The sequence below is a fragment of the Chelonia mydas genome, chromosome 3, assembly GCF_015237465.2.
Source record: "Chelonia mydas isolate rCheMyd1 chromosome 3, rCheMyd1.pri.v2, whole genome shotgun sequence".
NCBI lineage: Eukaryota > Metazoa > Chordata > Testudines > Cheloniidae > Chelonia > Chelonia mydas.
The window spans coordinates 162,009,407-162,025,871 of NC_057851.1; the positions used below are offsets into that span (position 1 = coordinate 162,009,407).

Genomic DNA, 16,465 nt, shown 5'->3' on the forward strand with positions numbered 1-16,465 from the left:
TCCTCCCCCGCTGTCCCCCCTTTTCTGCAGGCACGCCGCCGCACAGGCAGCAGGGCTTCGAGCTCCTGCCGTTCTGAGAGGCATGGTAAGGGGGCGGGGGTGGTGACAGGGTTGGGTAACGGGTCTCAGGGGGCAGTCACGGTACAGGGAGCGGTTGGATGGGGCGCAGGTTCTGGGGCTGTCAGGGGACTGGGAGCAGAGGGGTTGGATAAGGGGTGGGATCCTGGGGGAAAGGGGATGGTTTGGGGAAGGGGGGGTTGGATGGGTCGGGGGTTCTGAGGGGGGCAGTCAGGGGGCGGGGACCAGCCTGTTTGGGGGGCACAGCCTTCCCTACCTGTCCCTCCATAGAATTTCGCCCCCCGATGTGGCCCTCGGGCCAAAAAGTTTGCCCACCCCTGCTTTAGCAGATATATATATGCAAGATTTTTAAATCGGTGCAGGACCTCATTACCAATGGAGCTGAAATTAAGCATCCAGTCCTACAACATATTACGTTTGAACTAGTTTTCATCAACACTGAAGTCCGCCCTTCCCCTCCCCATACTCACAATGGTTCTTCAAAGTAAAGCAGTGATGGATACTGCACTTAAATAAGATTCAAATTTGTAAGGGTGGCTTGCAAAGGATTTTTTTTTTAAATTGGGCTTGTGTCCATTATGCTGTGCAGAGATGACAACTTAGAATTTTTCTTCAAGTAAATTTTCCCTTATTTTTTACCTTAAGTATTAGCAACATCAAATCTGATCCTCCTACCTTTTGTTGGGGGACCAGCTGGATGTCTCTGTGCATCTTTATTTTAGACCCTCGTATATTAACTGAGAATCTTTGACAAAGCCATCCTTTAATCAGCATTTATAAAGTTGAAATTGACTAAAAATTCCTTCTCTATTTCAATTGCTCAGCTTTTACTCTTGACTTTTGTGATATCTAGTTCTTCTGTCATCAAGTTTTAGGGCAGTCAAACCCTAAAGTACAAAACAGGCAGAAAAAAGCATCTTTGAACAACAATCTTCAAGGCAGCTTGTACACATTGTAGAAAGCAAAAAAGGCACTGTCCCCTCAGCAGTAATGCCATATTCCATTATTTTAAGTGCCTTATTATTGGTTCATTCCTTTATACTATAGAAACCTGGAACCTCTTTAGTTTTTCAAATTACATAAGTGATCCAAAGCACAAAGTTTAGCTATTGACAACCTTAACTCCATCTCAACTATCCAGTTATTAAAGGGAAAACCCCTTGAGAATAATTCAGTCTCAAAAAACACACTAGAAAGGCTGGAAGTTCAAAGCTATAGGAACAAAACAAAACAAAAAACAAACAAACAAAAAAAGTGATGAGTACAGAAATACCCAGTTTAAGTTACAAAAACAACCTGAACTTTGCCCTCTCTTCATTCTCTCCAGTCCGCATGAAAATGCGGACATGGAGACATTCTGGTAAGGATGTTCTGACAATGACATCGTAAGTCCATTTTATTTGTGGTTTGCCTGTGGAATCAAGCAACTCTGAAGTACATTACAGCTTTGGTTTTGTACATTCATAAAAGCAATTCCCCAGCACTGTGTTCCTCACACATAAGCAACTTAATTTTTGATCCAACCTTTCTGAGTTTTCTAGCTCCAAGTACAGTAGAGATGTGCCTATGCCAAATCTCACATAAGCAGAAGGCTTTTAGATTTGAAACCCCATATACTTTTGGGGAACTAGCAGTTAGCCTGAATATAATAAATTCTAGCAAAGAGATTTAAAAACCTCCCTCCTTCCCCAATAAAGCTTTCAAGAAGGCAGGAGTAGTTGTCATGAAAGATGCACTTCAGTTTAAATGTAGCAATGTGGTACATTGACAGCAAGAATAAAGTAGCCCAGTTAGATCACATCTCAATTTTCAGTCACTTATGTAATAATGTACAACAGTTTGAAGATAGGTGTATCCCCTGGTTTTCAGCTGTTCTGTGAGCTGTTAGGGGCAAAAGCAAAACTGATCTCTCTTCCTTCTCAGACTAACTGCTGTCTCGTTACTTTCCTCTTCAGACCAGCTTTCCCATCGGATGCAACACCTGTTCCCCTCTGGACCCACCCAACTGCCGCCTCCGTCCCTCCCCCTTCCTCTCACATGTGTATACACACATACATACTTCTCCCAAGCATACCCATAATTTTCTGACTACTACTTTTCCCATCAGGATCATGATAAGTTTATAAATGCCTCATCTGGACCCACTACTCATGAGGAAATTTTTTTTTAGTCAATGTTCAAACACTCACCTATGACAAATAGAAAACTTCCACCAGTAACTGAAGGAATAGCTCAAATGTAATTTTAAATTCTTCAGAAAAAAGTTATTTTAATTAAAATTAAGTTCTAATCCTTTCGTTTGCAAAGAAAACCTTCCAAATATGAACTGATGCAGTGCAGTCTTCTGAAATCTGCAGTCAGCTCTAGTACTTATGCTTGGTACAGATTTCCCTTTCAGCAACAAAGCAAAATGTACATTTTTATTCAATGTGAGGTGAGGGGACTCAAGAGTGAAAGACAGAGGCTCAAGAGTGAAAACCCTTTCTTGCTAGAAGCCAGGAGACATAGAATAATTCAACCCTTAACCCTCTGTTCCCCCCCACTTCCAGCATTCATAACAGCATTATGCCCCACTTTTTAGCAGATAGAAGGGTCCCTACAATTCTCATCATGCTGTTGCCCTGGTCATCACTGGTATTGGCCCCCATGTCCCTTGCTTTGATAGTGGCCTCTGGCTAGTAGTGACTTAATTTTTAGCTGACTAGGATCTAGCATTTTGGATCTAACTTTCCACCAACCTTCCTCCCATCTCACACACACCACCAGTTATCACTAAAACAAACAGATGAAACCAAATCTGGTGCTCTGAAACCATGATGTTTCTAAGTTCTGATGAAACAAAGTTAGAACAATGCCAAGTAAAATCAACTCATTTTGTGAAGGTTTGCATCTCCAAACACCTTGTTTGATTTGTTTTTTAAAGATTTACAGAATTGTACAACAGCATAAGAAAAATGCCTGTGAAATTTTAGACAGATTGGTTTAGCTTTATTAAAAGTCATGGGAAGTTCAAAATCAGACTTATAATGGAAAACAATGCAGAGTCTTACAAAGAGGGAGATGAGAAACACTTTGCCAGAAGGTTTAACTGCTATCTTCTGACAGCAGAGGAATGCTGAAACTCTCAATCCTGGGTCCTATTTCAGGTTCTAGAGGGGAGTATGGGCTAGTAGCGGTGAAACCCTTCTGTCCTTCTCTTCCCCCTCCCTGTCTCCCTCTGCTGCTATCATCCCAACCTGCCTGATTCCCAAACACACTCTACTCTGGCATTTAAGTCAAGCCATTTCCTCCTATTCCTGAGGTCCAGCAGCAGTTAGCAATAAGAGCTCTCTGTTCCAGTGCCTGACCTGTCAGCAGTCCAGAGAAGCAACTGCAGCACTCCTGAGGGGAGGATGACACATGCTCAGTACAGATGGAATCTTTGGATAATTTTGCTGCTAATCTCCAAGAAGCCTCTACAAAGCATGTGCAAATGACAATTTTCAGAGTTGTATAATTTGGCCAAATGTGGATTGATTTTCATAGAGCACCTCAAATCCCCTGCCCCCAAATTACAGTGGTGCTAGAGCTTCACAACAAAAACAGTTGTAAGTTTTCCAATACTTTTTTTTTTTAAATGTATTGGGAGTCATCAATACAGTGAAGGATCAAAATATCATATAGGAAGAAGAGGAAGACCTTGAGGATCAGAGTAATAGAAATTTAGAAAAGCTGGACGTGTACAAGTCCATGGGGCCGGACGAGTTGCATCCGAGAGTGCTAAAGGAATTGGCGGATGTGATTGCAGAGCCATTGGCCATTATCTTTGAAAACTCGTGGCGAAAGGGGGAAGTCCCAGATGACTGGAAAAAGGCTAATGTAGTGCCAATCTTTAAAAAAGGGAAGAAGGAGGATCCTGGGAACTACAGGCCAGTCAGCCTCACCTCAGTCCCCGGAAAAATCATGGAGCAGGTCCTCAAGGAATCAATCCTGAAGCACTTACACGAGAGGAAAGTGATCAGGAACAGTCAGCATGGATTCACCAAGGGTAGGTCATGCCTGACTAATCTAATAGCCTTCTATGATGAGATTACTGGTTCTGTGGATGAAGGGAAAGCAGTGGATGTATTGTTTCTTGACTTTAGCAAAGCTTTTGACACGGTCTCCCACAGTATTCTTGTCAGCAAGTTAAAGAAGTATGGCCTGGATGAATGGACTATAAGGTGGGTAGAAAGTTGGCTAGATTGTCGGGCTCAACGGGTAGTGATCAATGGCTCCATGTCTAGTTGGCAGCCGGTGTCAAGTGGAGTGCCCTAGGTGGTCGGTCCTGGGGCCGGTTTTGTTCAATATCTTCATAAATGATCTGGAGGATGGTGTGGATTGCACTCTCAGCAAATTTGCAGATGATACTAAACTGGGAGGAGTGCTAGATACGCTGGAGGGCAGGGATAGGATACAGAGGGACCTAGACAAATTGGAGGATTGGGCCAAAAGAAACCTGATGCGGTTCAATAAGGATAAGTGCAGGGTCCTGCACTTAGGACGGAAGAACCCAATGCACAGCTACAGACTAGGGACTGAATGGCTAGGCAGCAGTTCTGCGGAAAAGGACCTAGGGGTTACAGTGGATGAGAAGCTGGATATGAGTCAGCAGTGTGCCCTTGTTGCCAAGAAGGCCAATGGCATTTTGGGATGTATAAGTAGGGGCATTGCCAGCAGATCGAGGGACGTGATCGTTCCCCTCTATTCGACATTGGTGAGGCCTCATCTGGAGTACTGTGTCCAGTTTTGGGCCCCACACTACAAGAAGGACGTGGATAAATTGGAGAGAGTCCAGCGAAGGGCAACAAAAATGATTAGGGGTCTGGAACACATGACTTATGAGGAGAGGCTGAGGGAACTGGGATTGTTTAGTCTGCAGAAGAGAAGAATGAGGGGGGATTTGATAGCTGCTTTCAACTACCTGAGAGGTGGTTCCAGAGAGGATGGTTCTAGACTATTCTCAGTGGTAGAAGAGGACAGGACAAGGAGTAATGGTCTCAAGTTGCAGTAGGGGAGGTTTAGATTGGATATTAGGAAAAACTTTTTCACTAGGAGGGTGGTGAAACACTGGAATGCGTTACCTAGGGAGGTGGTAGAATCTCCTTCCTTGGAAGTTTTTAAGGTCAGGCTTGACAAAGCCTTGGCTGGGATGATTTGATTGGGGATTGGTCCTGCTTTGAGCAGGGGGTTGGACTAGGTGACCTCCTGAGGTCCCTTCCAACCCTGATATTCTATGATTCTATGAAATGGGACTAATAAGAATTTCTGCTATAAGCAGAGGGTTCATCAATGGAAAGCAACAGAGGAGGAAAGAGACCTCTGTTTATGGGCCAATCATTGCCATCCCATGAGCCACCTACGTGATGCAACTGTGATCTGAGGATATATCAGCAGTGGTATTTTCAGCAGCAATAGATTAGTATTAATACCATTGCACAGGGAACTAGTAAGACCTCATTTGGAATAATGTGTACAATTCTGGCCATCCATGTTCAAAAATGATTAATTCCAACTGGAACAGGTGCAGAGAAGGGCTCAAAGGACGATCAGGGGAATTGAGAGCCTGTCTTATGAGAGGAGAGTAAAAGAGGTTGGTTTGTTTAGCCTAGTAAAATGGAGTGAGAGGAAACCTGATTGTACTCTATAAATCTATCAGGGGGTAAATACCATGGAGGGAGAAGAGCTTTTTTGCTGGCACAAAAACAAATGGATATGAACTGGCCACGAATAAATTTAGGCTGGAAATCAGAAGTTTTCTAACAAGAGAGTAAGGCTCTGGAACAGCCTCCCAATAGGACCTGTGGGATAAACCTTAATTTTGTCAAGCTCTAACTTAAAGGTAATTATAGTGAGATTGTATGACAGGGTTGCCTAAGGTGGCAGGCGCAGGGCTCAGCAGCCCGGGAGGGAGGGAGCAGGGGTTTCCTCTGGTTCATGTCTTATGTCGTAACATCTCATGATTGAGGGTTTCAGCCAGCCACCTGTAGGGATCAGGAAGGGAATTTTTCCCCATAATGTATTTTGAGTTGGGGTGTTTTGTTTTTTTTTAATCTCCTGCCTTTGAAGGATTGGAGATGGCCACGGCCAGAGATGAGACACTGGATGGGGTGGAACGGTGCTCTGAGGTGGTACTGAGAATTCTCTCAGGTGCTTGGCTGGCTCGCTCTTGCTCACATGCTCAAGGTCTAACTAACTGCCATACATGGGGCTTGGACGGAATCTTCTCCCAGGCCAGACTAGCAGGGACCTTGGGGAAGGGTGGAGAAGGGATTGTCTTCCTCTGCAGTGCGAGAAGCAGGTCACTTGTTAGGATCTGGGTATAACTTAAATAATCAATTCCCTGTCACTGCAGAGGCCTTGGGCATTGGCGCACCACAGTCCCTTCTATTCTCTACCTGTGGCACACAACAGTTTAGTTTCTTCCAAGATAGTTCCAAGTGGCTTGGTGGCTGGACGGTGTTAGTAGCCTAATATACAAGAGGTCAGACTAGATTGTCTGGTAGACTCCTCTAGCCTTAAACTTTATGACTAACTAAATCTCATTCTTAGAAACAGCTGAACTGTTTCTGTTGAAACATAGCCTGTCTACACTACAAAGATAAGTTGACCTATGCTAGGTCGACTTACAGCCACCGCATTAATTACTGCAGTAGCTGATGTCCAGACTACCGTCCTTCTGTCAGTGATGTGTGTCCTCACCAGGAGTACTTCCACTGACTGAAGAAGGGAAGTGGGAGGAGGATTGAGAGCCAAGGCGGGCAACCAAGGCTTCTTGACTCTGGTAGGGAGATCTGTGCTGGGAGTCTGGCTGGCATCCATGCTCCCAGTGGGAGCAGGGAGTTCGGATCGGGGGTGGGGGAGCGAGGCAGCAGTGCTCCCAGCAAGGAGCCCAGGGAGCAGCCTGGCCTGGAGCAGAGACCAGGCAGCAGCCAGCTTTCTTTTCAAGTCTCTGCTGGAGCTGTGAAATTGACATTGATAAGAACAGTCAATGTAAGGAACACTGTCTACACTGCATCACCCTAACTACACTGACCTAAGCCCTACACCGCTCGTTAAGGTGGTTTTATGTCGTCGGCATAGAAAGGGAGTTAGATCGGCACTGGTGGAAGGAGCATGTCAGTGTACACCTCCGCTATTTGTTGGTAAAAGCTGACTTATCAACAAAATTGTGTAGTGTTGAAAAGGCCTAAGAAATTTAATCGGAGGCATGGGTCAAAAAGTTTTCCATACTTGGCATGGAAAACTTCAGTCCAAACAGTTATAGCAGAGTTATAAGCAACTGAAAACTAGAACCTTGTAAAGGAAAGTGTTACAGAAACTTTACCATAGGCAGTCCTGCTTGATCTGCATATAGTAAGTCTAGAGGTATTCCACTAGCAATATCCTTAAGACAAACTTCCTTGAACATGAAAAGCAGCAAAACTGAAGGGAAAGGAATAGCCCAAAACACACAATCAGTGACAAATATCATTAATTTGCCTATGAAAAATAAGCTGCTGGGTTCAGTCCAGTTCCTAGCAGTTTTTCCCACAATACCACAGAGAAAACTGGCATTATTTAATACTTATTGTCCCAGTGAAGCGATGGCTCCACCCTCTCCTCCACGTCCCTTTTCAAAATTCACTTCCTTCCATTAGGCCTGTAACCTTAGTATTACCTCCCAGTCAAAATAACAGGGTCAAGATTACATGGGCATGAAAGAGGAGCTACATCATCCCCCAATGGCCATTAGGCCCTTTCAAGTCCAGGTTACAAGAATATTAGTGAGGAATCTTGAAAGTTGCTGTGCATCCTATACATGTTCTGGATAAATAAAAATGGTCTCCCAAGAGCCATTGATATGGCACTGTTCAAAAGCACAGAATTCACTTAAATTTTATTAGAGAGTTTCACATATCCTTCCCAGATTGATGTAATGTTCTTTTGATCAGATAAAGGCAGCATGTCTTGAGCAATAAATAATTTACATTTAGCTTTCTTGATTGGACAGCTAAATTACTTTAAACTCAGCACCTGTACACCCAATATCTGACTAAACTATAAAGCAATGAATATGGAAAGAAATCTGATACTAAGTTGGCACAAAGAAGATGTGAAAGATTTAAATAGAAAAGTTCTTCATGTGAAGACTGTCAATAGGCTCTGTATTTAGGAATTACACTTTATGGAAGTATATTCTAAAAACTAAAAAAATACAAGTCTAAGGATAAGAAAGGTCACATCTTGTAAGAATTAGAGCCCAGACGTTCCACTTGATAAACCAGTAATAATTCCTTAATTTGGAAGAAATTCAGTTGCTTGGTTTTTGTACAGCACTCCATACCAATCCAAAAAAAAGAATTCTGTATCAAGTGCTAAAGAACTGTTCTTGCTTCTCTTTCAAAATTATGAACTTCTTGCTTGACTGAAGAGCAATTTTTGCTATATCTGTGTGTATTGTAAATATATTTGTAACTTTTATATAAAAAACCTCACAGATCCTCCACCCAATTAAGAGTTTACTCCCGTCAAAGGAAATCTTATCCACCATACTAGTAGATGTAGGAGATCTTGATAAAAGATATAAAAGAGAGAAGTAATAGGGGTGACCAAGGGTGAATCCCCAGGAATGTAAGTAAACAATTCACCAACCTATGAAAGATACTGCACACTGACATTTCCCTAATGTATAATGGACAGACATTTTTATTAGGTTGACATTACAGTGGACCAGGACAGTATTTTTGATGGATGCTTTCTTTGGGGAAGCACAAGACAACAACATTACAAAGAAACTAAAAACCTTGTGACAGGCTCACTGGCCCTGTAAGGAGAGTTGGGCTCAGCCTTACCTGCCATGGATCAGCCACCCCTCACACATACCCAAATGATCCTAATTAGATGTGGATCAGATGGCTTGGTTAAGTTATCAGACCCAGCTGGAAAGCATCAATTGATGTCCATAAAAGGCTGGGAGACCTCAACTGGTAAAATTGTCTCCTGTGATTGGTCCTGAAGGGAGAGGATGACACAAGAGAAGGAGGTTCCTACAGCAAGCACTGGAGAGGGCCAAAGCCTAGGCCAATAGCCTGAGGTAGACTGTGAATAAGAATCCAGTCTATGGAGAACCAGATTGGGGAAGAACTCCAGGAACAAAGTCCTGAGGGTCAATGGCTCAGGTAGGAGCCGGACCTCCAAGGATAGTCTGGAGGGTCAGAACTTTTTGTTTTGTTTTGTTTTTTTAAAATAAAGTAGGATGGAAGACCTTACTATGTTATGTATGTTTTCCTGGCCTTACCTGATGATACTGAGACAGATGGTGAGCCACCATGGGGTGCTGTGGAGGCTGACCCTACTACACAACTTTTATAGCTATTTGTTATTCTGAAACACAGCAATGGATTACAGATATCCAAAACAAATTTAAGATTCAGTCTGATCTTGATTGATTTAAGTTGTGTACAAATGTAAAACTTTACATTTTTGTAATGTAGCCATTAAAGCTTAGCTGAGGTGTAGCATCTGGAAGTCCAAACTACCTCCCTGGAGGGTTGAGGAGTAAATACTATTGTTGATAGTTTTTACATCCCATATTTGGATGTTTAGTAAGATTTTTCCAGTATAAAAACTTGAAGTCTCTAATTACAGGATTCTCCTCCCACACTGTCGTCATCCCTAGCACAGAGACCCTATAGCCTTTCCCAAGCCTTGCAGCTGATGGATTCTTGGACCGGCTTCCAATTCTTCTACTGTAACAGCCAATCTGTTTTGCACCAGGAGCCAGCCTCATTTGGAAACTTAAGTAAACAAAACATTTGATTTTACTATTTTAATATTCTTTTGTTTCCATCCTGCAGGGTTTGAAAATGATTTTTCTAGATTTACAGTTTAAGATTCCAGAAAGCCATCAGGAATTTCTTATTCCTTATAAATACAGTACAAGGTGCGTGTTATATAGGAAATACGTACATCTACTTTACTGCCTGTACTTAATCTTAAAAAATTTTGCTCTCAGAAGCAGAGTTGCTTGCTTAGCAAAAAAGCTTGTCTCACTGCTTCTGACGTCTCACCATTTTTTAAAGTCAGTAAAGTTTTCTTGCTTCAATTCATAAACACAAGCTAACATACTATTTTCAAAACTACTCACATCAGATTTTGAATTACAATAATGCTTTCTAAAGTGAAGTTTAAGAATTCCATGACTGTATATGTTGCTAAACTGCAATGTGTGTGTTAAATATATTCTCAGATACATGTATTGGTTAAACATGTATGTAAATACATAAAAATGTTTCACCCTAACACTATGAGAGATCATACTTAGTTTTGAATGTTGGTGTTACCCAACATTGTATTTTAGAATTCAAGTACATTATACAAATTCCTTGCTTGTCTAAAGTTTCACAAAATCAAAGTGAAAAACAACAGGAAGACACTTTTAATGTAAAATTTTTTTAAGCCTGTCACAGCTTTAATCATTTTTAAAGCCTAATCCTGGAACAGTTAGTTTCTTGAGATTTTTAGGTAATATCACAAAGTGGACTGCATCATGTATGTACAAGGAAAACAGACAATTTGACCGAAGGAGAGCATAATTTTATTATTTTTATACACCCTGTCACTAGTAAGGCCTTGCTGACCATTTGTTCAAAATGAAAAAAATTGGTTTATTCCAACACGCACACACAATCACAACCTGAAAGAACATCCGAAATGAACCATATTCATAAAAAAAAATAAAGTTAACAGCTGTTTCACAAAGGATGTTCTTGTTATACTTGTAACTAGCAGATTACTTAGTACTTGAGTAGATTTCTCCAACTCATGACACACAAATTAATAGATTCTGGTACTGCCCAGCCATAGTAGTGTGTTTAACTTCAATATATATTACTCTGGAGGACATTCTGCACCTAAAAATTATGCATACAATATTTTAAAATTCTGCAAGTTGCATTGGTCAAATAAATGCAGAGACTCCAGCATGGCAGTGGGGAGCAGAGGCCACTGGTTACACAAAGGTGGAGATCACCCTGCAGCCCCCGCCACCCCAGAGACATGGACTCAGTGGTGAGGCTGCACTCAACCCTGATCCAGCACAAGGCAGGGCCCAGAAACAACCGGAGGCCCTGCCCTTCTGCTTCAGGAGCACCAGGTATGGGGCGGGCAGGCAGACTCAACCAGGCAGGATCCAAGGGTGGCGGGATCCAGGTGTGGGGTGAGAGGATTCTGTGTGGAACAATCTGGGTGCATGCAGCTCAGTGGGGGTTCTAGGTGTGGGGGGATCTGGATGCTCGTTGTGGTGGTTCCAGGTGAAAGTGGTTGGGGCTCAGCCAATGGGTCTGGGGAGCTCAGCAGGGGGGTCTGGGTGCTGGGGGAGTGGGGATTGATGGGGTGGGTTTCTGGGTGCAGCTAACTGGGGGTCAGTAGGATGGAGGTCTAGCTGTGGGGGCTCAGGGTGGTGGGGCTAGTTAGGGTGGAGGTTTGAGTGCAGGGAGCTCAGTGGGGTTGATCTGGGTGCAGAGGTGGGGGCCCGGAGGCAGGGGGTCTAGGTGCAGGGGGATCCAGATGCAGGGGTTGAGGTTCATTGGAGTGGAGTTCGGGTATGGAAGGATGGGGGGGTCTGGGTGTACAGGGTGTGGCTTGGCAGGGGTGACTGGGTATGGGAGGTCCAGATGCACAATGGTCAGGTGAGCAGCTCCCCATACAGTGACCCCTCCCACCACAGCTGAGGAGCAATGGGGACAGAAAGCTGAACTTCCTGCAGCTGGTGGAGGTTTCTGGGGGTGGGTCTGACACAGGTCTAGCCACTTCTTGCAGGAGAAGAGGAAGTCCTGTCCTCTCCTGCCTCCAACCCAGCTGGGACTAGCATCTGATCCCGGATCAGGGTAGGAGCCACTGGCTGGAGCATCCCTAGCCCTGTGGTGATTTACCTCTCCACTGGCTGCTCCAGCAATGTACCTGCACTGCTGGGGAGTGGTGTGTGACTGCTCTTGCAGCTTCCCTTTGCTTCCCTGACAAAGTCTCTTTTTCTTTTCTTTTTTGGCTGGGAAGCAAAGAAATCTGCTGAGGACATGAATTCTGCACATGCGCAGTGGCACAGAATTCCCCCAGGAGTAAATAAAACAAATGTTTACAGGTTTTCATACAGTACTACTTATATCCTTGTGGAAATGTATGAGACAATTTTTGATTAGGAGGTTCAAATTCCAGTCACCCACCAACATTTCCTAGATTAGTTCCTTTTTAAAATCTTTTACCCAAACAGACATTCATAATAATGACAGGAGCCTGATTATTTTTGATGCATCTCTCCTGCCAGGAAAGGAGTATGAGCATTCTAGACCAGTCAGACAGAAACTTACAGGTTGTTTTGGAATTTTTATGATGTTTGCATTTTCTGTAAAATGATGGAGTAGTTGTGACTAAACTAGGTTACCTATATTTTAGATATAATAAGAGTATAATAGTCAATACTTCCTCCTAACACAGCAGGCTTTAACTTTTCTTTAAAAACAAAAGCTGTCTGGGAAAACAAAAAAATTAACCTACCACCCCTAGGCAACCAACATAATGCCATTTTTCTGCTTTATGCAATGACCCAGGATGTACTACAGTCGTAGGATCACACCTACCACAGAACTCTGTTTGGAACTGGTCTTAGAGTGAGGTCAAACTGTATTTTCTGAGGGGGGAAATGCATGATTGGGAATAAAAGTTCTATGAAACCATGCATTTTTGGAGGCCAAGCGTGATGCTACTACTACAGTGTACACTTCAGGGGAATCACATGGAGCAGGAGCCAGCAATCTGCAGTTTAGACAGATTTCCCAAGAAATGGGGGGAAAACATGCAAGTTTTAAGTTACTAGTGTGCCACCTGACTCTCAGATTGGTTATTTGGGACACTCAGCATACATCAATAGTTTGCAGTTTTGAAAAATAGTTTAATGACAGGTTCTTTTTAAAAAGAAACTACATTTCGGTCAATTATTTGTTTTGACGCAGTTGAGATTATAGGTGCTTCTGTAGATTAAAATTAAACTGTGAGCACAAATAAATACAAACAATTTCAAACCCTTAATTTAGGTCCCTTCAACCCCAAACAGAGCTCTGTGCGGATGGTTTGCCCATACAGATTCAGTTTGCAGGTTTAAGGCTTTATAGACTTCTAAACCCCCAAATCTGGCACTTTGCGGGGACTGAGATAGTTAAGTGACCTAAACTGCACGTATAAGTAATTGTGGAGACAAAACTGCACACACAAAATTGAAAGCCTCACTAGTCTGATTGGACAGTTGGCATTAAAGCCCCAATTCAGCAGAGATTTTAAGCATGTAGTTCCACAGACTTCAACGGGACCACACATGCAAGAAGTAAAGCATGTGTTTGAGTCTTCGCAAGATGAGGGCCTAAGATTCCTATAAACAGTCACCATATTGCTGAAAAAGTCACCCATACGTGATCTCTAATGCAAGGGCTCTGGTATCAGCTATTGAGAGCTTTTAATACAGTTTACTAGAGGTATAAAAATCAGAACACATTTGAGCAAAATGTATCAAGTATTGACTATTAAAGCACAATGGAGTTTAGACTTATGAAGTGTAGGAACTTAGTTCATGTTTCAAACAATTTTTCCAGTGGGTTTTTTTTAAAACGCTGTCTTACCTGAAAGTTATACTAGTTTGCAAAAATATTGCATAGGGGGGAAAAAGTCACTGATCTGTCAAAGGAATACCGAACTATTTGAATATATTTTCCCCCTCTTGTTGTTATGAGCTGTGATGACTATAACAGATGTGGAGGAAAAAAAAAATCCCCCACTTTGTTTATTTGCATTTAGCAGCAGTTGGATAGTTTGTTTCACTGTTTCCCCCATACAGTCAGTCACCTTCCTCTGAGTGGGTCTGTTAAAAACATTTTTCTCAGTGTTTTCTTAAAATATATAATCTGACTGAAAAAAAAATTAACAAATAGGGAGATTCAGGGCAAATCTAGTAACTGAAACTACTCTGAAACTTTAAGTTAACCATGTTATACTGAACCTTGCAGCAAGTTTAATCCTGACAATGGTGGGATTTTCACAAGAGCTTTTTACTAGTCTGTTTAGAAGACAAGCGTGATGCGCTTTTGAAGCTACCATTAAGCTGTAACTTTTAAAGTAATAAAACTTATCTTTACCTCTAAGGTTCTTTTGAATTTTGTCAAACACTGTCTTAGTCACAAATTTGTATTCACCATGTAACCACCATTTTTGTATTATGGGGGATTTAGAGACCACGCACAACTTTAATTTTATATTTAGATTATGTGCAAGATTCTATAGAAATTTAGGTTTATTTTGGTAAGAAACTAGAGCCTGTCCTGCAATAGCCTCATCAGTCTAATTTCCCTGTAACATTTATATGTGATCTAGGACAAAATATAACATACAAATACTTTGTAATTTGGCCAATTTAGTGTTAGTGCTGCCAGCATCTAAAAATCTTAGTTCGCCACATGAGACCGTACCAGTGGGAGGAGAACTTTTAATGGTAATTTGTGAAGAATTAAACTGAAGCAAGAGAAAGGGTTTACTCGAAATCCTCCACCACTGGTGGGAAGGAGCAATTAGGCCAAAACAAGTGCCCCAGGTCTAGCACACATTTTCCGTGGATAAATTAGATTATACTACAAATACAGCATTTGCCAGTGTAAAATACACCTCACAGGAAGAGGAAACTCCATTCACTCCAATATTTTAAAAACAGTTTCCTTCCCCCCAGCACAAGGAGCAATCACGAAAGAAGGATTTTGAATTTCACTAACTTGCTGGGTCAAAACCACGCATTTAATCCCCAATTACTCAGAAAAAGGGTTGTAATCTTGAGGCACTAGCTGGGTTAATCCTTCGACAGGCAGCAAATTGTAACAGAGCTGTTGCACGTTTGTTTACATAAGACGAATATGGACCCCCGACGAGACAAGCTCTGGATCTGAAAGTATTTGTGGGAGGGTTACATCTCCCGACAGTCACTACTTGAAAAATACAGGGAGAAAAGCGAAAGGAGAACGGTCAAGGAGGACTAAAGGGGCCACCAGAGGACGAGCTCAGGGCTTGGAGATCCAGGAAAGGAAAAAGAGGGAACACAAGCCTGAGCTAGGGACTGGAGCGGGGAGAAGCCCAGAGATGGAGAAACGGGGCAGGCTAGAACGAGCTCAGAATTGGAAAAGTGGTTAGTAGCTCAGCAGTGGGCGACTCAGTGCAGCACCTGTAGCCCAGGGCTGGGGAGTGTCGGGCCGTACCTTTGAGCTGGGGCAGAGGCGAGAGCTCTACCTGGCTGCTCTGACTCCGGAACTGCGAGGAGCCCTGCGAGCGCTTCTGCCTCTGAGCCTTGCGCACCGATTTCCGCGTGAAGCCATCCACCTTCTCCGCTGCAGAGATGGCCGCCGACATGGCTGGGTGGTGAAGAGGGGGGCGCCGCTCCCCAGAAGCATATATCAAAGCGGTGGGGAAGAGGGGCGGGAAAAGGAGCCAAGACCCCCCCGCCCAAAAAACGGAGGGGATCCCGACGGCGAGCGGGCAACTTCCCCCGCGCCGCCTCCGAGCGGCCCAATCCCGGCCGGGCTCGCTGACGGAGCCTACTTTATCCAAGCGCTGGGAGACTCCTCAGTCCGAGCCGCGACGTTCCCAAGTTCCTGTTTCCCTCGTAACTTCCTCTCCGCGGAGCCGGCTCCCGAAACTTTCCCTGGCGGAGCCGCGGGGCGGGCACGGCAGCCACACGCTAAACTTTCCGGCGGACGGGACGGGAGCGATCCGCGCGGCTCACGCTCTCCCCGCAGCGAGCGCCGCCCGAGCCGCCAGAGATAGCGCGAGAGCTGGGTTCGCCTATGCCCTCCTCTCCTCAGCCAGGCTCGCCTGTGCCAGTGCGCGCGGAGCTCGCTGTCATGGGCCGAGCTCGCCTGAGAGGCACGTTCCCCCCACCCGCCCCTCAGCCACCGCCGGGAGCCCCCCGCGCCTCTACTGTCATCATGCTCCCACGCGGCCCGGTCAGCTCAGACCGCGGGTTCCCGAGCGTCTCCGTGTCCCCCCGGGGCCGCAGCAGCACCGGCCCGGTCGCGCCGCGAAGCCCCCAGAGCCGGCAAGCGAGAGCGTCCGCGGAACTTGCCAGCGGTAGGAGGTGAGCCCTGAGGGGGAGGGGAAAGAGGCGGGGCATAAGTTGGCGGGGGGTGGTTGGGGTGGCCGTTGCTGCAGGCGCGTGAATGATTGACGGGAGAAGAGCAACCAATTAAAAGACCGAGATGGCGGCGGGGGCGCCGATGCCGCGCGACCTCCGGCACGAGTGATTGATAACGGAGTTGGCCAACAGAGCCGGGGAAAGTGGGCGGGATGTCTTGTGGCGAGCCGG

The 16,465-nt window shown here is 44.3% G+C and overlaps 1 protein-coding gene across 1 annotated transcript in view; it reads right to left on the reverse strand.

The window, feature by feature from the left end:
• PPP2R5A (protein phosphatase 2 regulatory subunit B'alpha) overlaps window positions 1-16,401 on the reverse strand; it is a 101,844-nt gene extending 85,443 nt beyond the window's left edge. Inside the window, exon 1 of the mRNA XM_007058007.4 lies at window positions 15,363-16,401. Coding sequence (XP_007058069.1) covers window positions 15,363-15,513 — 151 coding nt within the window. The 5' untranslated portion in view covers window positions 15,514-16,401. The remainder of the gene's footprint in view (window positions 1-15,362) is intronic.
• Between the last annotated feature and the right edge of the window lie 64 nt (window positions 16,402-16,465).